Source organism: Zeus faber (assembly GCF_960531495.2).
Source record: "Zeus faber genome assembly, chromosome: 2".
NCBI classification, from domain to species: Eukaryota; Metazoa; Chordata; class Actinopteri; order Zeiformes; family Zeidae; genus Zeus; species Zeus faber.
The window spans coordinates 23,198,537-23,219,828 of NC_137189.1; the positions used below are offsets into that span (position 1 = coordinate 23,198,537).

The window sequence follows — 21,292 nt, forward strand, 5'->3', positions numbered from 1 at the left end:
CATCGTCCGTGGTATGTGGATTATGCTGTAAGTCCCAGAACTCTATTTGAAACAGCAAGGTTGCTTTTCAACATCTGCGTTTACCTTCGTCTTTGCTCTAGGATAGTATCTTTCTTTTCTCAAAAGTATGACACTTCTTGTGATCTTTGTGGAATTCACTGTGGCTGCCGTTTTTGCGCATGCACAAACGGTGCATTGTTGCTGAGAAAAGTGGACCCCACCATCAACTATGGAAACAGAGGAACACAAACATACACTACTCACAAAAAGTTAGGGATATTCGGCTTTCGGGTGAAATTTCAGGATGAACCTAAAATGCACTATAATCTTTACAGTTGAACTTCATTTGACCTTCTCTAAACTTTTGAATGCAAATTTCCAACTGTTCAATGTTTCAGTACTTTTTGCACAACTTGCTGTTCTCTAACAAGGAGCTGAACGGCAAAATTCACAACAGGTGTTTGATCCATGAATCGACCAATACATTTCCTGGTTCAATTAGAATTGGTATTTAAACAGTCCTCTTCATCATGCTGTTCACTGTGGCACGATGGCGCAGTGCATTGCACTGCTGCCTCACAGCAAGAAGGTCCTGGGTCCGATTCCCGCCTGGGGCGCTGTTGGCACCGTGCTCCGGGCCGGTTATCTCCCAAATAGGAGCCTTTCTGTGTGGAGTTTGCATGTTCTCCCTGTGCTCACATGGGGTTTCCTCCACCTCACGTCAGTAAGGACCCCCCTAAAACATGCACTCATCGTCTGACCAGCGATGGACACATCACCTGGTCCCCGGGCGCGTCCACGTATGCTGCCCACTGCTCCTGGCTGTGGCCCCGGAGGAAGGACAAGCCAGGATGGGTTGAATGCAGAGAATCCATTTCACCGGCCACCATCAAAGCATGTGCATGTGTGCAAGCATGTGTTGTAGTGTGGTGTGTTGTGTGACAAATAAAGACTGTTTCTTCGTCTTCACATTTTGACATCATGAGACCAAGACGACACCTAACAACTGATCAACAGTACCTCGCCATTGTGAGGCTTCAAACAGGATGTTGTCAGAGGGAAGTGGCCACTGAGCTTAGAGTGTCACAGAGTGTCATCAGCAGGTTGCAACAGAGATACAGAGACTGGAAGAGTCACAGAAAGACATAGAAGTGGACGTCCTTTGGCCACATCCCACACTGATGAGCGCTTCATTGTGAACAGTGCCCTGCGGAACCGGATAATGAATGCCACTCAACTCCAGGTACATTTAAGGAAGGTGAGAGGCACCCAAGTGTCACGTCAGACCATTCAAAACTGTTGACATCAGCCTGGTCTGCGTGCTAGACGACCTGCAAGGGCACCTGACCACACCACCAGGCACAGGCATCATCGTCTTGCATGGGCCAGGGAGCATTTACGCTGGATGAGGGACCAGTGGCCTTAGTGCTGTTCTCTGATGAAAGTCGATTCACGTTGAGCAGAAATGATGGCCGCCAACGATGTTGGAGACGTCAAGGAGGGCGCTATGCATCAGCCACTGTTGTCACCAGACGAGCCTTTGGTGGTGGTGGTGTTACAGTGTTGGCAGGTGTGTCTAGTCAATACAGAACTTCCCTACACTTTGTGAATGGTACAGTGACAAGCCCATACTACCTGAATAACATCATTCATCCAGTCATTGTGCCCCTGCATGAACAACACAGGCCTCATTTCATCTTCATGGACGACAATGCTCCAGCTCATGGAGGTGGCATCATTAGGGAACGGCTGCTGGAGACTGGGGCACCTCAAATGGAGTGGCCTGCACTTTCTCCAGACTTGAATCCCATAGAAAACCTATGGGATCAGCTGAGTTTCCGTGTAGAGGCTCGTAACTCTGTACCCCAGAACCTCAACGACCTGAGGGCCGCCCTTCAAGAAGAGTGGGGGGCCAGGCCTCAGCAGACAACAAGTCGAATTGTGAACAGCTTGAGACGTCGTTGTCAAGCTGTAATTGATGCTCGAGGGCACATGACAAGTTATTGAGACACTGACATTTTTTGTTGTGGTAAACCCACCACTGTTGTTGGCTTTTGTTTCAATAAATTGTTTAGGATGAGGAAATCACCATTGCATGGTTCTACTTAAATGCCCTACTTTCATGATATAATATCACTGTAGTGAACTTTTTACATTTCCAATATGGAAATAATTGCAATAAAATATTTTTATTTAAAAAAAAAAGTATGGCATAGCAATCACACACAAGAGGTATTTAGAATTATTTTTCTTCCAATGAATACATTTTCCCATACTCAATTTCTGTACCCAAACTGGGTGTTCATGAGTTTACAGAGAACAAAAAACCCTGAACTTTAAAATTTCCATAGAACTGTGCTAAACCCTAAACTAAAAATAAAAGTAGCAAAAGAGGAATGGTAAAAGTGAATCCAAGAAAACATTCAAAAATGACTCAAAACTGAAAAAGAGACATCAGGAATCAACATTATTTCAAGGTAAGACATGTTCAAGTATTTCCTCTCAGTGAAGGCCAGAGTTTTTCTGAATAACATAAGTGATAGCGACATGATACTCATTCAAGGCATGTAGCAGCAAAAAACTTGTTCAAGGTCAATTAAAAAAAAACATAAAAAACAAAACAGAAGTTAAAAAAAACATGACGGTAGAGATTCACCTTCACTGCACCTCAACTCAACACACACAGGTAGATTTATTTTCCGCTTTCTGTCTCTGCAACAGCTAACCATTGACAGTTAAGAGAACCACTCCACCCACACCCACACACACCCACACCCACACACACCCACACCCACATAAAAGTCATGTGTTAGTCCACCATTGCGTGAGGTTCCAAAATGATGAGAATGTAGAAGCGCTCCTCGTTCTGAGGGTTAAAGCTTATTTTCAAGCTGATCTTGCAAAGAAAATCTGAAAATGTGTGAGGAAGCTGCGTTACAGAGTGAGGTCAAACTGAATCGAATTAAATTTCAAAGTCCGCCAGCTTTCCGACAAGTGCACTTGAAAGATTGTCGCCTATCAGCCCACAATTCTTCTGGCGCGCCTGCTATAGTACCTCGGCGCTAGTTAGAGCTACCGTGACGGCTTCGGGCCCCGCCTCAGGACCGCCACCGTCCCCTGGTGAGTAGAGGGCGCTGAACTGCGTCTGGCTCTCACGCACCGCCTTGTGGATGTGGGGGCCGGTCAGGCCCTGGAGGCACTGGAGCCGAACCAGCCCCGCCTGGCCGGCCGAGGCCACCCACGTGTGGCAGCTCATGTTGGGGTTGAAGCGGATCTGTGGAGGGAGTAGGCGGGAGAGAACCAGTTACTCCTCTGGAGAGTGACTGGGGTGAGAGATATGTGCTTAAGTATCGTATCGCAACCCAAGATATGGATTATTTAAAAAAAAAAAAAATTTCTCCAAGACTATTTTGTGAGTTGTAATACACAAATACACTCACTGAATATTTTATTAGGAACACCATACTAATACTGGGTAGGGCCTCCCTTTGCTCTTGCTGTGAATCACCCGTTCTATCGCATCCTAAAAGTGTTCTATTGTATTCAGATACGGTGACGGGGAAGGTCACTGAAGAACATTGAACTCATTGTCATGTTCATGAAACCAGTTTAAGATGAGTTTAAGATTTTTGCTTTGTGACATGGTGCATTATCATGCTGGGAGTAGCCATTAGAAGATGGTAACTTGTGGCCATGAAGGGAGGCACATGGTCAGCAACAACACTCAAATACGCTGTGACATTCAAGTTATGATTGATTGGTATTAACAGGCCCGAAGGGTGCCCAGAAAAAATTCCCCATATCATTACAGCTCAAAATACTCAATACTCAAAATACTCAAACCAGCCCGTCTGGCACCAACAATCATGACACGGTTGAAAACAATGAGATCCGATTATTTGCAAATCTGAGGGTGGATGTGAACATTAATATAAGTAGGTGTACAGGTGTTCCTAATAAAGTTCTCAGTGAGTATATATCTGTAGAGATCAAGACAAGGCTCTTTAAAGACAGCTTTAAAACTAGGCAAACGAGGGCAAAATCAGTGCATTTTTCTCTGTTGTACAGAGTACTAGTCATGAACAGTTTGCCTCTCTCTCTTTTCTTTACGAGTGACTCAGTAAAAACATTCGTTCAGTTTTCCGACTTTGTTTGATTCAGGGTGTAACGAGTCAGAAGAGTCGGTTCAGCTCTGAGAATGGAATTCTTACAAGAATCATTTAATTTTGTCAAAATTAAGGAAGAATGCAAAGTGTAAATCAGCCACATTCAATAACAGTTATGAGACTTGCAGCTCTCGGCTCTTTTCGTTCAAGAATGGAGTCTGGGTTCAGCATGAGCTGCGAATTAACGACTCATTGAAAAGATTAATTCTCAAATAACGTATTGTTCGGGAGTCTTCCATCATTACCAAGTACCCACTCTTCAGCACTTGCCGATGCAGAGCAACCAACAAAAACACTGACATTTACCACCATAACAGCTGATGATTTTGACAATTCTGGGTGCTTGCTATTGTCAATAATTTATTAATTCACTGGCTCAGTGCAACTACGTCACATTGTGCTGGTGCTGGGTGTAGAGATGTAGGTATTTTTTTATTTATTTTTTTTTTAATGGTAGTGTTGCTTACACTATATATATATATATCTATCTATCTATATCTATCTATCTATATCTATCTATCTATCTATCTATCTATATATATTTATATATATATAGCTATATATATATATATATCTATATATATATATCTATCTATCACTGGCATCTGTGTATCCCTAATGAAAATCGGAAGATTTATTTTAAAGCACGTTAGATAACATCCAGAGAAAACAAATTTTACAGAAAACATATTATTTGTCCATTATAAATCATAGCAACCCCAAACTAACAGTCTCAACACACTCAACACTCACTAGTTTGAAGTTGTATAATGGCCTGTGAATATTTTTTGTTACTGGGCCAGTATTTAAAACTAAGAAAATACTGAAGTTAATAAATACAGTATGTGCTTTAGTGCAAGTTCCAATAAAGTATTAAAGACAGAGATAATTACAGTCCAACTCTCTTGATTCCTTTTCCCAGGGGCCCCTGTGAACCCCCGATGCACTCCTATTAAATACCAAAGTCAAAAACCAAACGGCGGTCGCTTTCTTTTATTCTTTGAAAAGAATTATCTTGTGAAGGGGCTCCTCAATCACTCGGGCCCAGAGGGCCCTGTCTCCACTCAAGACCACATACAATTAAACCGGTCCCAAAATGGCCGCGTTCTATCTCCGCCCTCTCTCGGTCCCCATCCCTCTGCTTTGTGGAGACCCAGGATATTTTGCTCATTTTACACATCATTAAGCTCTGACTGTCTTTATAGCCGACCATCAAGTGCAGAAGCCCCGTCCCCCACCCCCACCCCCAACACCACCTCCATCTCAATTCTCTCAAGTCCTTTTTTCTGCTCTCTTCTTCATGGAGTCCAAATACACCTCTGGTATGCTCACATTTCCATGAACATAGTGATGTTAATCTACATTTGTTCTTTTGCCGCGATCAAAATGTGTATTTGAGTTTGGAATATCTTCATTCTTTATGCAAATTGAGTCACCAACGCTCTGTAAAGCTTGATGCATTTAAGCAGATAAACACAGTTTAGGCCATGTCTGTGTTCTGTGTTTGTGTGTGTGTGTGTGTGTGTGTGTGTGTGTGTGTGTGTGTGTGTGTGTTGTTCATACCTTGTGTAGTGCGGCCATGGGCAGGACATCCAAGTCTACGTTTGCCTTTAGCTCAGTGGCCTGCATGCGCTTCCATGGAGCACGCTTCTGGTAATTCTTAAAGGTCCGCTGGGGTGGGGTGGGGGGTGAGAATAGAAAAGAAAAAGAAAAGAATATTAAGGATGTGTTTCTCTTGGGAGACACTAGAGAGAGGGAACTCTGTATTTCACAGTCGATGAGGGCAAATAAAAAACAGCCAATAACTTATTTTGTAGTTAAACAGTGACCGGACCATAAAACTGAATCATGGCGACAGTGGGTTGTATGGCTTGAACGAAGGGCTAATGCAAGTGTCTACTAGGAATAATTTGTACGATGACATCAATTGGCACTAAATCGACCCAATACAAAGACAGTATGATGATAGAGAAGACATAACAATTTTGGAGCGCCATTAAGCAAAATTCAAAAATGAAACGGAGACTTTCCACCCGCTAGCGGAAGCAGCGTAATAATACCTGTCATGTCTCGCGAGGTACGATGCCAAACAAAGTTGGTCAAAAACATAGCTGTCTTTATGGTGTTGGCTGTGTTAAATTTGTTCGTGCCATTGAGTTCTGAGCTGCTCGCCAGAGTTTTATAGCAGCGGGAGAATAGCAAGTCCGCCCTCACGGACCGTTAAAAAGAAAACGCCGAGCTGAAAAGCACATACAGCGCTAGACTGGGGAGATTATTCTCAGGGGCGATGGCAGTATTTAGAAAATTCCTTCACATCACAGGGAGTCTTCCGATTCAGTGCATTAGCAGAAATATCTCTTAATGGAGCTTTAAAGGGAGAGCCTGCAAAGATGGGGGGGGGGGGGGGATTAACACCGTAAGATTCAAGATTCAAGAGGTTTTTGACATGGCACCTTACACTTACAGAGGTTGATCGCTACACTTGTTGGCCTGTTATTGAACAACTCCACTTGACCAACAGCACAGGGAACATGGAGCCGTGCTTATGTAGAGCGCATGTGTGTGTGTGTGCGAAAGAGAATGATTTCACCATCTTTGTAGGTCTGCTGGGTCAGTGAAGCAGAAGGCAAAGGAACAGATGGAGGCTGGAGATGGCGGAGTGAGGGGGGTTCCCCACGGAAGACATAGTGACAAGGTGCTGTTTAACTTAACGGTGGCTACGGAACTTGGTTGAACCTTCAGACTGATTCGGATTATCCTTCGCTAGTGCTCGAGCGATGCAGCATCGCAATATTTTGGCCACGCCTCAGTGGCAGAAACACATGACTATGAAAACATACATACGGGCATCAGACGGGTTCATCCCCACCACTCACCATGTCATTGTCATGAAAGTGCAAGTAGTATTTCTTCACCGCGTCTCGGTATGTCTGGGGCTGGGGGGGCACGCTGTCAGTGGCCGGACTTTCCTTCTGACCGGCCGTAAGGCAGCTCTCGTCCCCGCCCCCTGCCACCCCTTTCTTTCCTCCCCCCTCCCGCGCTTCCTCTATTTCTTGGGTTTCTTCGTCTTCTCCGTCCTGTCGGGCAGCATCTGAGCTGTAAGGCACCATGTCCGTGAAGTACATTGGCTGGGAAAAAATACATACTTATATTTATATTATGACATTAATATAATAATTACAACAATAATTTAATATTATATATAATAAATTATACGTATTCCTTACACACAGTCACTTAAATATGCCCTCAAAAGTAAAAGAAAAACTTTTAAACTCACTCACTCATCTATCCATCTATCTATCTATTTAAATATTTTATATTTCAACTTATTTGGCCATTAACTCTGTGATTGCAGTATAAAAAAGAAAACTGTGTTACTCTTTTGGAAACCGGGTTTTAAACCGCGACAGACACAGACCAGACATCTAGCCACAGGTAGATCTGTCAAGGTATCCACTGTAGGACGTGCTGGCTTGCCACTAGCGCATCAGCGAGAATGTGACGAAAGGAAAAGATAAGGGACGAGAAGAAAAGGAGAGCGGTGGGGGCCGTGGTAAAACTCACAAAGCGCCTCTCGATGGTCCGGCGGATGTGGTGGTGGTTGTTGGTTATATCCGGGAGGAGAGCGACTATCACCTCGCCCAGACTGTCGGAGGTCACCAGGCTGTTCAGCCAGTCGCTGAATGATATCGACTGCAGGGGAATCAGTTTGATGTGAATGTTAACCAAAGGGTCACGTGTTGGGTATTTCAAAGACCTAAATGGCAGAAATAAATATTAAATAATAACATTTTTTATTTATTTATTTTTTAATATCATATTATTCTATTGCATTTTATTATAATTATAAAATATTAAATATTTAATAATATTAATATCAATTCATAAATATAACCGGGAGGGAAGTCAGGGCAGGAACGGACCACTTCTATTTTTTAACTACAAGTTGTCCATATCTAAAGTTATGTCGTAAGCCAGTAAGTTCAAGTTCAAGTATCAGTATTTACATTTTATATTAAGATGAGCTGAAACTTTGTGAAACCATGGTGGGCCGACGAAGTGACACTCACCCACACAGTGCCGACCCTGGGGGTAATGAAGATGGAGCGGCTATTGTGGTAGCCCGAGTCATGGAAATGGACCCCGTGTAGGCCGCGCCTGGACAGAGAAGGGATGGATCCGATTCAATTCAAATCAAAATGGCTTCGTTGACGTCACTGAACGTCACAAGGACAATATTGCGAGAACGTCGGGAAGCTTGAGCAAACGGACAAACGGAAGAATATTTACGGTACGTAGGCGCTCTCCTGTGCCAGGAGCATGCCGGGGGCCCTCAGGGGCCAGTAGACCTCAGTGGACAGGTTGCGCTTGTGGACGGTGATCGGCTCGTAGATCCTCTTCAGGTCCCACGTCTTCACCATGCGGTCGTCGCCACCTGTCACCAAGAGGTATCTGGGGGGGGGGGGGGGGGGGGGAGAAAGAGCGAGACAGAGGGGAAGACAGAGAGAGAGAGAGAAGGGAAGAGAAAGGTGAGAAAAAAATACGATTAAGAGACGGATTGAGCCTTAAGTCACGCATACAATGACCTTTGAAAAAGCCTTGGATTTTTTTGATTTTTGGGCACCCTGCCAACAGTGTGAGAGGTAGAGCTGAAGCGGAGATGAGGGTGTCAGCTCTTCGCTCCACTGGACTCCTTCTCCGACTGTTGCTCGGAGACAGACCTTGGTCCAACGGTTAATTGGTTAACAGTTGATTAGTTTGCCCCAGATTTTGAGCTGTCGGCTGGGCTGCCCTATGCGGTGCTGGGAGGTCTAGCATCTGGAGGCGAGAGACAGCTGCTGCCCCCTTCCCCCCCACCACACTCCCACTTTTTGCCAGTATGCACGGAAAGAGGGTTGATAGAGAGAGACTGAAAAACAAACAACTGTGAAACCTAACTTCCCTGAATGAGCTTTGGACAAAGGCACCAACTCCTAACTCCCAACACTTTAAGAGGAAGAAAAAAAGTCTATCACTTTCACACACACACACACACACACACACACACACACACACACACACACACACACACACACACACACACACACACTGGAATATAATATGTCATATTATACCTGAATACTCAGTTTGAATGCCAAGGGTTCAGGGGGGTGTGGCCTGCCAGACGCTGCAGTCTGCATTGTACATCAATGCTGTTATGTGCGTTTCAGACTAAATCGGGAGGTAATCTTGCTTTGTAAGTTAAATAAATTACATTTGATTGTGATTCAATTGTTTTCCATTCGTCAAACCACAACACAAGCGAGAGAGCGAGCGAGAGGGAGAAAATCGGCAACATTCATCATACTGGCATCGGCTTTGGTATCGGAATTGGGAGCTGGTCACCGCTGTTGGACCTCCCTTCACTTCTAATAAAGGCGGGCAGGTCACGGGCGCACCTGGAGACGGGGCTGAAACACAGCGTCCGGACGGCGTTGTCGTGGGCCAGGAAGCAGCGGTACGGCAGCAGGGTCAGGCTGTGGTCCGGCTCGCGAAGACGCAGCAGCGATGACTTGCTGGACAAGTCCCACAGCCCTATGATTCCTGCAGGGAGAGACGGGGCTGGTGATGCAAGCCTCGTGAATAATTTGTACATAGAGAACAGATCTTACAAATGACGAAAGAGCTGGCGAGCTGGCGAATGAGTAGTCTTGACAGATACTAAATGATTCTCCTGAGAATTACATTCACAACTCAAGTGCCGAACCGACTCTTCTGACTCTCTTTCATCGTTCTGGGAGTCCTCCCTCGTTCACCACGCGTTACAGCGACGGAAAAAAAAATTGGGGAAATTTAACCACTCTTTTTTCCCCCCGAGTGACTCAAAATCGTTTGAGTATTTTGAGGCCAACTTTACGGCATAAAACTTAGCTGAAGAAAACTAACACAGGACAGGAGCTCCAGGATTTTGCAGCAATTTTGTTGTGATTATTATGGGACAAAATTATTCAATTTGCAATCAATTTGCTCAGTGATTAAATGTGCTGATTATATTGCGGAAAATTGCTGCGGTAACTGCAAGTCGACAAAAGTCAAATTTTCTAAGTAATGTAATTTAGTAATACTAAATTTGTTGTGAAGTATTGACTAAAAATGACTCTCATGAAACGATATCAATCAATCAACGATTCCATTCCTACCGTCGTAGAAGCCAATGGCCAATATGTTGTGTGGCTTATTGGGCAGCCAGTCCAGACACAGCACCTGTCCGCTCTTTTCGTGGTGCGGGGCTTTGAAGGCACCCAGCTTCAACGTTAGTGCGCCTTGAGCCTGGAGAGAAAGACCACAATGACAAAAGCTTTCAATTATGTCTTTTGATTTTTGGTTGTGCCGAACCGCAATATTTAAATACACTTTGAACCTGTAATCTGCAAAACAATACTAAAAAGCAATATTAACTTTGGTTTTGTTGTGTTTTGACAGGAAAGGACTCGGTAAGGATTCGATTCTGTTTACGATGCAAGCAGAACATTTTTTATTCCCTGAGCGAATCTATAATGGAGTAAATATTTACAGCGGAACCACCCCTATTGAGGTTTCGTTTACCCGCAGGATAACAACAGCATGGTCACAGGGGAGGTCAAAAACACAACTACACATGTTAATTGTCCAAAACCAAAACAAACACACACAATTAAAAGCTTTGTCGACTTTGAAAACATAATGTGACAAAAAGAAAACAAAGAAAGTCCACCCTGGAAACACTCTGGGGTTACAATTAAGAGTTCTCTTGTTTGATCCGTCTCCCCTTGTGCACCAATCACAACAAATCAATAATTCATATACATGTCCATCACCAGTTCTCCCGCTACATATCTCCATCGTTACTCCCCGATTGTTTTGTGGTGAGCGTTCCCAGGGCGGGCGTTGAGGCCTTGGTTTGAGAATAGAGGAGGCCTGAGTGAGGGCCTGGTTAGAAAACATCTTCGTGTTGAGCTTTACCGAGCATAGCTTTATTGTTCATGTAGAGAATATTTAAAATTGATTCATTATGGCTCATTTATGTGAAGAGACTTGGTGATTTGACACGACCTGTCCTGCCAAAATAATGGTGACAAAAATAAAGACCCCCACCAAACAAACTCAGAGGAGCTTGTTTGGCGGGGGTCTTTATTTTGGCAGGAAAAGTTGGCCGTTTGTTTCAAAGCTTTGTCGTATTATTTACCATAAGGAGAAGTTTTCAACTGGGAAACACAGCGCCATGGGGATTACGTCATCCGTCTTCGATTGCTTATTGGTGACGGCGCCACCATGTCGAGGTTAGTCCACGGAGCTGCCTCAAATATGCTAAGGAAAGCCAGTGATGAAGCTCAGACCAGCTCTGTTCTTGTAGACCAGAGCACTAACACCCAAACTGTTGAACCGCGAACAACTCCACACAACACAGACACAACGGTAAATATGCCACATTCGATGCTAAGTTCTGAATTTGCTTGGATATTCGACGGTTTGCTTTGACATAACACACTTGGGCTGCTTCTTTAAACCAACTGTTTCACCAAAAAACCCTCTTAAACTGGTAATTCTTGTATTTTATGGATTCATGCTAAGTTTTAATTCTTAATTCTAGTTCTTAATGTCTGACTGATCCGCAGGCGAACCTCACAGATGGCCACCCGGAAGAGATCCTGTTCGGTGCCTTGGGCATGGGTCTGAGCTGCAACTTCATCTACGTCAATGGGGCCCTGTTGCTGGCGCTGGCGAGCAAGCCCACCCTCCGTGAGACCCCGCGCTATGTCCTGGTCGGCAACCTCCTGCTGGCCGACACCGTCCAGCTAGCGACCAGCCAGCTGCTCTACATTCTCAACTTCTTTGCGGTGCAGCTCAACTACTTTGGCTGCAGCTTCCTCATCTCAGTCCTCATCCTGACGTCGGCCACCGCCCCGCTCACCCTGGGCGCCATGTCCCTGGAGCGCTACGTGGCTGTGTGCTTCCCGCTGAGGCACGCCAGTGTGGTCACGGCGGGGACAGCCGGTGTCGCGGCAGTGGCCACGTGGGCTCTGAGCTCCCTCAACGTCGTGATCCGTGTGGCCCTCGTGATGACCAGCTTGAGGGGCCGTCTCAGGCCGTCTGATCCGCTGAAGTCCTCCTGCACTAAGGAGGCCATGTTCCTGGCGCCGATGAGCTACCACTTAGACAAAGCCGTCACCTGCCTCATGTTCTTGTCGGTGGGCATGGCAATCATTTGGTCGTATATCGGCGTGGTGCTGGCAGCGAGGTTGGCTTCAACCGACAAGGCCTCGGCAAGGAAGGCGAGGAAAACCGTGGGGCTCCACCTCTTCCATGTGGTCCTGATTCTGGCCTCCACCCTGTACTCCACCATCATCACCGCCATTATGGGGAGCGTGGTGGGGATGATGTATGATCCGGTGGCACGGATGCATCTTTATAACATTCTCTTCCTTGTTGTCAGTGTCCTTCCCAGGTGTCTGAGCGCTTACATTTACGGTCTCAGGGACCAAGTGATCCGACCGATCCTCCTCTACTACCTCTGCTGTTGCCGGACACGTTTGCCTTGTGCAACAAAGGCAGTTGGCAAGTGTAGCCTCAAGTAATTGTAAAATATGTGCTTTTGTGTTATTTTTGACTCCAATGAAAAAGACCATATAAGTGAAGAATGCGATGTTAGTGATAGTCATAGCATAGATAAATGATAGTGTAAGGTGAATGTAAAAGAACTTAGTCTACAACATGTCTAGTATGTGGTTCATAATACTAGGATTACTAGCTATACCTAGATGATGTTCTGTACTGTATTTTTTACAAGAGCTTTTGAATAAACCAAAAGAGAAACAGCTTTCTGGTCAACAGAGACAAAATATTGGACACAGGACATGTTATTTGTTGCACAATCATTCCTAGACCATGACTACTACACACATGTACCAAAGAGTGATTTTTAAAAGTCATCAACCTACAGTGGGTTTCACTGTAGGTCGATGACTTTAAAATAAGGATGCAACTCGAGTATGAATACCAAGCACTCACTCTTTGGTACATGTTGATACAGTTACATATACATTTTCAGTCAGTGAGAACGTTTATTTTTAAGACACCTAGTATTTATCATTATTATCACCAGTAATTAATTTATTTACTGCTGTGTTTAAATTACAATGGATATAATGTAAAATGTCACCACAGTTCTAAAAAAATAAAAATAAAATAAAGTACAGGTAGGTATGCACCCCGACTGTTCAAGTTCATGGTTGGAAGGTTTCGAAAAGTGCTGAGTTTAAAGGATTTGGAATTTCAATCAATAAATAGCAAATTCAGCAAGCCTGTCCCCCCTCCCTAGTTTCTGTTGAATGATTGCGTATCTTGTTTGTAACAAATAGATACGCAAGACTTCTCACATTCACACAAACAACACGAGGAAATGGTTTACTATGAGCTTACCTGAAACACGGGCGGATCTTGGCCATCTTCTCCTGTTGGGAGAAAACAAAGCAAAATCGTTAACTTATTAATATCACTTTCACCAGCAGGGACGCAGCACTACCACAAGAAAAAACACTGAGACACACATCAACCAACAAGCTAAAAGTACACACATTCATTGATGTGAGGGTGATTGATGTGAGGGTAACGTGGATTGGACCACGGCACATGCCGTGGAGAGAAGGCGGAATTTATGTGGTTGAAACAAAAACAGTAGAAGGGGCGAGTGGGTTTAATGACAGAGTGGATTATGAAGGGCAGGTACGACGACGAGCACATAAATAAACTGTCAGTAAGGATTGAAGAGCTATGCATATTATTATTATGATGATTATACCAGCGTATTTCAACATACCACGTGCTTCTAGCACTATCATTACATAGAATTACTATGCACTATCTACTTATGCCACATGATTTTCTCTTACTGTAGCATATTTTGCACACTTGCCCATATTAGGCGGACAAGTTGACAGTCAGCTGCTCAAGTAGATGTGTACAGACATATATTTCACTTGAACATTCATTTTGTATCATTCTTTTTTTTTTTTTTTTATCTATTTTTTGACAAACAGACGCAGACAGGTCGATGTGGCAGGAAACCAAGCAAGATTGGAGAAGAGAAAACAAGGTAGGGGACAAACCAATAAAACAGGGAGACAGATATGAAAAGGAAGCAGGAGAAGGAAACATGAGCTCACAACATGCCTGTAAGCCCCCACCCCGTGCCCCGCACCAACGAGTCAGGGGTGACTGAGTGGGAGCGGCGGCAGCATGGGGAGGGGGAGGGGGTGGGGGATGGGGGTGTCATCCGCCCAACCCTAAATCCATGGCTTCCGACGCCCAATAGCCACCATGGCGATGCACCTTCTTTCTTTTTGTCACTTTCAATTATAGATTCTTGTCGAACAGAAAACAGCACCGTAAATTATCTTTGCGTTCACAATCATACCCCTGCCCCAAAAAAGGAAAGAAAAAAACCCTGTAACTTAATTCCATCTTTTATCTCACGTAGCACTGGCCACTGAGGCAGACGACTAAATAATGTGAATCTTATTTAAACCCATGGTAAAGGATAGACACTCACGTAAAGGATAGATTCACTATTTTTCAACCTACTACTACTACTCACTAAAACAAAAAAAAAACAAAAAAAACAAAAAAACACCAACTCTGCTTTTTGAAAAGGGGACACTCACATTATAGTCATGCGTGACTTGGTTTATTTTTTGAACATGTTTTGAATAACAAGAATACCACATTTTATTTCAAATGTGTTTTTGGAATTGACGCAGTACAGTCAAAGCGTACCGTCGCCCGCATATGGAAATAGCCAAAAGAGCTGATTTGCAGAAGTGCCTATAAAACAATATTCTTCACAGTATCACTGGTCTCCGGGTTAAAAGCTGGACCTCTCCCTCTCACAGAAACCTCTGCGTATGTCTGCGTGTGCATCAAGGCCTCGATATCTTCAAATGTGAGTGCACCGAAACCTTTCAACATTCGTTCCCAGAGCAATGCGTGATTGGGGGAGAGGGTGTTCTGGTACAGAGCCCACTGCAAGGCTGGAGCCAATGATCCATGTCCGTGAAATGAAATGAACACTGCAGATGGGAACGAGATGTAAAAAAAAATAAAATAAAAAATAAATAAATCTTATCAGGGTTTCCATTCTCAAGAAGTGTTGGAATGGATTGTGAATCCCAACCGCAAATAATAGTTGCCTATTTATTTCAATACAGTGGCTTTATGCTGTGAGGTGGAAACAGATGGGAGGGTTGGGAGCGGAACGCAGAAAATGAACCATGATGTTGCCTCAAAGTGGAGGGCAAAACAGGGAACTGTGAAATTGCTACACAGTCGTATGAAAGAGGCTCGGTGCAAATTCATTTGTTCTGGCTAAAGAAATAAAAAGCACCAATCTAATTCTCTCTCTCTCTCTCTCTCTCTCTCTCTCTCTCTCTCTCTCTCTCTCTCTCTGTGTGTTTTTATTCTATATCTTCAAAGAAGAACTTGTTATTTGGTTATTAGTTCATGGGGTGGTTTGACAGGTTTTGGGGTGAGGTCCGAAACAGAATGTAAATGGAGAATGTCCAGATCGGACTGACTGTTTAGAGAACTTACAATCAGTGGAATGACTAGCATTGCTCAACAACATTTCCGAGCCCCCGCCATGATATCATTTTTTTTTATTCAACAAGCAAAAAAATGAAATAAAAAAACCCTGTAGACAACAATCCCCAATAGTAATTGATCGACTTTGAGGTTTGAGCAAAAAGCAGGCGATCAAAACAGCACAGTCACGGTAGCCCAAAGAAGCAAGAACTCCTCCATCGGACACATCCCAGAAATTAGTATCAGGCGGAAGGGGGGGGTAAGGGAGGGTAAAGATGGAGAGGAAATAAGGAGAGAAAGGGTGAATGGAGAAACAGTCAATGAAGGAAGCATCTCAACAATGAATCAGATCTCCTATAACAGCAGCGCTTTTCTCCTTGATAAGCGCTATACTGTAGCACAAATAGGGCAAGTATTAACAAGGTTCAAGATTCAGGAGGTTAATTTAAAGGCTGGCAGCACTAAGAGAGTGGCTTTGTATTGGATAAAACATTTTATTAGGCTCAAGAGATATCATCCAAATATTATCGACAACACATATTCCAAAGAATATCAGGAAATGTATTTCACCAGCTCCTAACTCCACTGACATTTTGAGTGAGAGAAAGTGAGAGACTTTTGTCTTCCTCTTAAAGTGCACGCACACACGCAGGAGCGCACACATGCATACACAGACACAAACACATCCAAATGATGGATGTCTCAGATAAGCATGCCATAAATCTCATTCATACAGTCTTTCATCACTGCAGCCCCTGGGGCCAGAATGTAAATACACTTGGACAACAGGCCACCAGCCACACCATCCACAACGCTAGTGATGTGCTGTATATTGTCTAGTGTGTGCGTGCGTGTGTGTGTGTGTGAGTGTGTGTGTGTGCGTGTGTGCATATGTAGTTAACTCCTTTAAGAATTTCTTTTTTTCTTTAACCGCAGTATTCAGTATGCTGTTCCCATACACACGGCACACGTTCACACCTAGCCACACGTGCTCAGTGAGGACCCTGAAGCGTAGGCCAGTGATGATTCATCATAACACTGTTTGAATGAATGCCTCATAATAATAAACACATTCGGGCAATCATGGACGCGTGCTGCGAGAGCGGATAATGCCTTCACGGGCAACTTGAGCAGTGAGTGGGTGTGATGCGTGGAAGGATGTGCATGTTGATAGGAAGGTCGTCATTCAATGAGGGCTAAGCAGCTTGTCTGGAGGTGTAGCTCATTTGCACAAGCAGCGGTATCATAATGCAGGGGATACTAGAATGGGATTTGTGGCCCCTAGGGGTCCCCAAAGCCCTTGCAATGAGTCCAAAGCAATATTTTCAAGATACGGTACACAGTACTGTGCAAAGGTCTTTTCACAGTAGATGTTTCACAAAAACATTTATTTTATATCCTCTGCATTAGTGTGTCAATATGTCTCTAGCACGACAACGACCCAAAACATACAGCCAGAGTCATAAAGAACTATGTTCAGCAAAAAGAAGAACAAGGAGTCCTGCAACAGATGGTATGGCCCCGACAGAGCCCTGATCGCAACATCATCGAGTCAGTCTGAGATTCCTTGATGAGACAGAAGCAGTTGAGACCTGAGCCTAAGTTCTCCAAGATGCTTGGGACAACCTTACTGCCGAGAACCTTAAAAAACTGAAAATTTACCTCGGAGAATTGGTGCTATTTTAAAGGTGGTCACACCAAATAATGATTTGATTATGTTTTTGTTTTTTTATGTTAACCACACATTGTATGTCGTTAATTGATAAATAAAAACTATTCATGGCATTATTTTTGAAAGCATCCTCACTTTACAGCATTTTTTCACAAGTGCCTAAAACATTTGCACAGTACTGTATAATTTTACTAAATATCTACTCAACCACACTAATCCTGGCATTTTTTTGTGGTGAGAGTTGTACTTTTTGGCAGTAAGGTTTAAGTGAAATGTTAAATCACATGGGAGTTAACAAGACACCTTGCTATGAAAGAGTTTGGGAACCTCTGTCATGGTGCAAAAACTGCTTGACGTGATTAAAATGAATCAACGCTGCCCCCTGCTGAGTAAATCTAGCCAGCACAAATCTGTGGGCTTTGAGAACACAGCGGAAGGTCATTTTGTCTGAACAGGAAGGACTGTTATAGGCCCTGAAGGTTGTTCAGGGCCTATATTCATCAGGTCTCATTCTTTAATCTGTATGTCCTAGTATAACAATAATAATAATAATAATAATAATAATAATAATAATAATAATAATAATAATAATAATAATAATAATAAATACAGCTGCAGACAGCAATACACAGGGTCCAGTTTGGTCCAGATGGGTATTACAGGTTTTGGAGGTTCCGAGGTTCCACAATCTGCGCTCTGTGATTATATGCAGGGACGTTTGGAACGGACCGAAGGATTTTCTCCTACCGCAGATTCTTTCTTTAAATCGCTCTCCTTTTGCGGGAATGGGGGCCACGCCGGCCCCTGGAGTGCAAGTTTGAGTTCAAATTGGCATTTTAGGAAGACCCGCCGTGTCAGCTCCCTCATCCCCGCTGCGCGTTGCCCGCTGCGGCCGGGGAGAGAGGAAGCACCGGCCCCCCTGCTGTACGATTGGCTGTTTGTGTCACATGGTTGTTTCTCTCATGTAATTTTTAGTGGTAACTTCTTTCCTGGGATTACATTTTCCATAAGTTACGTGAGCGAGTCACGTTTCCATGAAGTACGAAAAACGTTGTGGTATTTCTTTGAGTAATTACCATATCACAGCTTCTACGACGCCGTGCTGGATCTTGAACGCATCACTCACTTGCACAGTTGAGGGACTCAACATGGTCACGAGTTTTTGTGGACTCATGTTTTTTCGTATTTTTTCATGAATCCGGCAAAGTAATGAGTCTACATTGCATACTGTACCAATGTACACTCCAAACCAGAACATTTATGGTACATGGTATGATGACGTAAAAAGCTTCTTAATGTAAATTTAAAGCTTCTTAATGTAAATTTCATCTCGTTCCATTTGTTTTCGCACGTTGGCCCGTCGGTGAAGCACAACCACCTGGATACTTGTGGTCAAATTTGGTTGGTTTTTCACTATTTTCTCTTCCATATGTGGATCGATTTGGATGAAACTTAAACCACGAGATGCTTGTGACATACGGGTTGAAAAGACACCTCAACCGTGTTCGTAAATTCGGTCATTGTTGTGTTTCAGATACTTTTAGCCCTGTTGGAGATACTTTGGTGTTCGATGACTTAAGAGAGCGTCTGTGATTTGTGCCAAATTTGGTCGGTTTTTCACTAATTTCTGATCTGTATGTGGATCTATTTCGATGAAAGTTGAACCACGAGACGCTTGTGACATACCGGTTCAAACGACATGTGAACCATGTTCGTAACTTCTTTTGTGTGTGTGTGGTCAGAGATCTGTTTTTTTAACAATACAGTACTATGTGATGAAACACCATCTTAGTTAAGTCCTGTATTCCTTTTAAATGGACTATTCCCACACGTACCTTAAAAAGAAAATCAACGTAAATGATGTACTGTATGTGGTTTTTTTTAAATTATATATAACCAATACTTTTAACACATTTATTTTAATTTTCAGATTACCCCTGCAGTACCCCATTTGAAAAACACTGGTTTAAATGAAACTTGTCCCCCATTTTTCCGTATTTTGATTATTTCCACAAATACACCAACCCCAGAGTCATTTTCTTATATATGAACTGAAAAAATGATCTTAGAGGGGGTTCACCACTCTGTGCATATGTCATACACAGAGTAGTGAACCCCCTCCAAGTCCACTTCTCAGCTGAGTTCACCCTTAACTGACACCAGGAGAAAAAAAAACAAAATGAACACAAACCATGTACTATATGTTATTGTATTGTGTGTACATTATATATAACCAATATTTTTAATACATTTATTTGAATTTTCTGATTACCCCTGCAGTACTCCTGCAGTACCCCTAGGGGAGTACTCCCATTTCATATTTTATAGATTTTTTTTAATTTTATATACCCTTATCAGTCCCACAAAGGGGAAATTCAAAATTTCTCCGCATTGACCCATCCTCGTATCTGACGTATCAGAGACCATTTCAAAGATTCTGCACATACATTGCACATAAAACACAGTCAAATCCGCCCGAGGATTAATAACGTGTTACCTTGTCTCTTAAAAACAGTAACGAATAATGGTGTAAAAACTAAATGACGTAGCACTTTATATTAAACAGATCTAATGCTTCAGTATAACCAGATGTTGCACTGTAACTGGACAGACGCCATCTTATTCCAGAGCTTGTTTTGTAACACTTTACTAGTCTCCTGAGAGACGGTCAAAAATTGCCATTGCCGACTATATTTCAAGTCGTCAAGGCGGGGTATTGGGTAAAGTTTTCAACTAGCAATAATCGCGCCTCGGATAAACCTCATAGGCTACAATACTGCCACTGCGCAAAGCTGATGAGCTGCACCTCCTTGAGACAACCTGTCTCTGAACAACACACCCTTGTATCATGGTATATTATTATTATTATTTTTTTTTTTTACGAACTGGTTAAACCGTCTCCAGATAATTGAGCAGATGAGCCCATCTTTAACTTTTCTAACCATTGTTAAGAAAAGACGTAAGTTTAGCAGAAAAAGAAAATAAAACCCAGTTGCATTGTGGGATAACCAGAAAGACTCATTCACCATCCTCTGGATACTTGCTGTCGATTCTAAAATGATTTCAATAATTAAAACGGGTGTATTTCATTGATTTTGATATATTAATATTAATACAGCAACTTACATTTATGAAACTATAATATGGGGGGGAACGATTAAGATTCAAATACTTGTTGTGGCCGTACCTCATCTTCAGTTTATAAACTTTATATTATATATATATAATAATGTATTATAATATTTTTTGTTTAATACATCTGTGCATTTTTAATCGTTTACGTTTTCAGACAAATAAAACAGAATACATAAATAATAAATCAGTATAGAGCAAAGAAAAAAATATATATATGATCTTTTTTTTATTACATTTTGATTGATTCATTTAATTATGTATTGAATTGCATGTATTTATTTATTGTTTATTTTATTATCTCATTTATTATTATTATTAGTCAATTCACTAATGCTAAGTGTAAAAAAAACTAAAGTTAGTTCATGTTGCAGTTTGAATATATTTATATAATGTTTAATAAAAATGGTGCACATACAGAACATAACTTATGTTAATTTTCCGTTCCCCTCCCAATACCTGTGAAGGGGGCAATCAGCTAAAAAAACGATCCTCGAGTGGGTTTCACTACTAAAAAGAGTTTCAGAAACATTGTATTAGTGCATCCAGTGGACGTACTTAGTAACCGGTATTTATAAAACGTTATATGCAGACCACACAAAACACTGAGCAAATATTGAAGTAAAGCATAGTAGTCCACCAGCATTTAACTCCAATTTAAGAACAGAATTAAATGGAGTTTCTTTAACAGTTTGTCAGTCTCCTGAGAGACAATTAAAAATTG

General features: G+C 42.7%; 1 protein-coding gene across 1 annotated transcript in view; it reads right to left on the reverse strand.

Moving 5' to 3' along the window:
• Positions 1–2,434: 2,434 nt before the first annotated feature.
• gtf3c2 (general transcription factor IIIC, polypeptide 2, beta) overlaps positions 2,435–21,292 on the reverse strand; it is a gene marked incomplete at its 3' end in the record, with an annotated part of 28,907 nt that continues 10,049 nt past the window's right edge. The window contains exons 11-19 of the mRNA XM_080023729.1: positions 13,608–13,639; positions 10,349–10,478; positions 9,608–9,752; positions 8,460–8,621; positions 8,240–8,327; positions 7,734–7,862; positions 7,181–7,294; positions 3,056–3,274; positions 2,435–2,440 (exon numbers count right to left, since the gene is read on the reverse strand). Coding sequence (XP_079879855.1) covers positions 2,435–2,440; positions 3,056–3,274; positions 7,181–7,294; positions 7,734–7,862; positions 8,240–8,327; positions 8,460–8,621; positions 9,608–9,752; positions 10,349–10,478; positions 13,608–13,639 — 1,025 coding nt within the window. The remainder of the gene's footprint in view (positions 2,441–3,055; positions 3,275–7,180; positions 7,295–7,733; positions 7,863–8,239; positions 8,328–8,459; positions 8,622–9,607; positions 9,753–10,348; positions 10,479–13,607; positions 13,640–21,292) is intronic.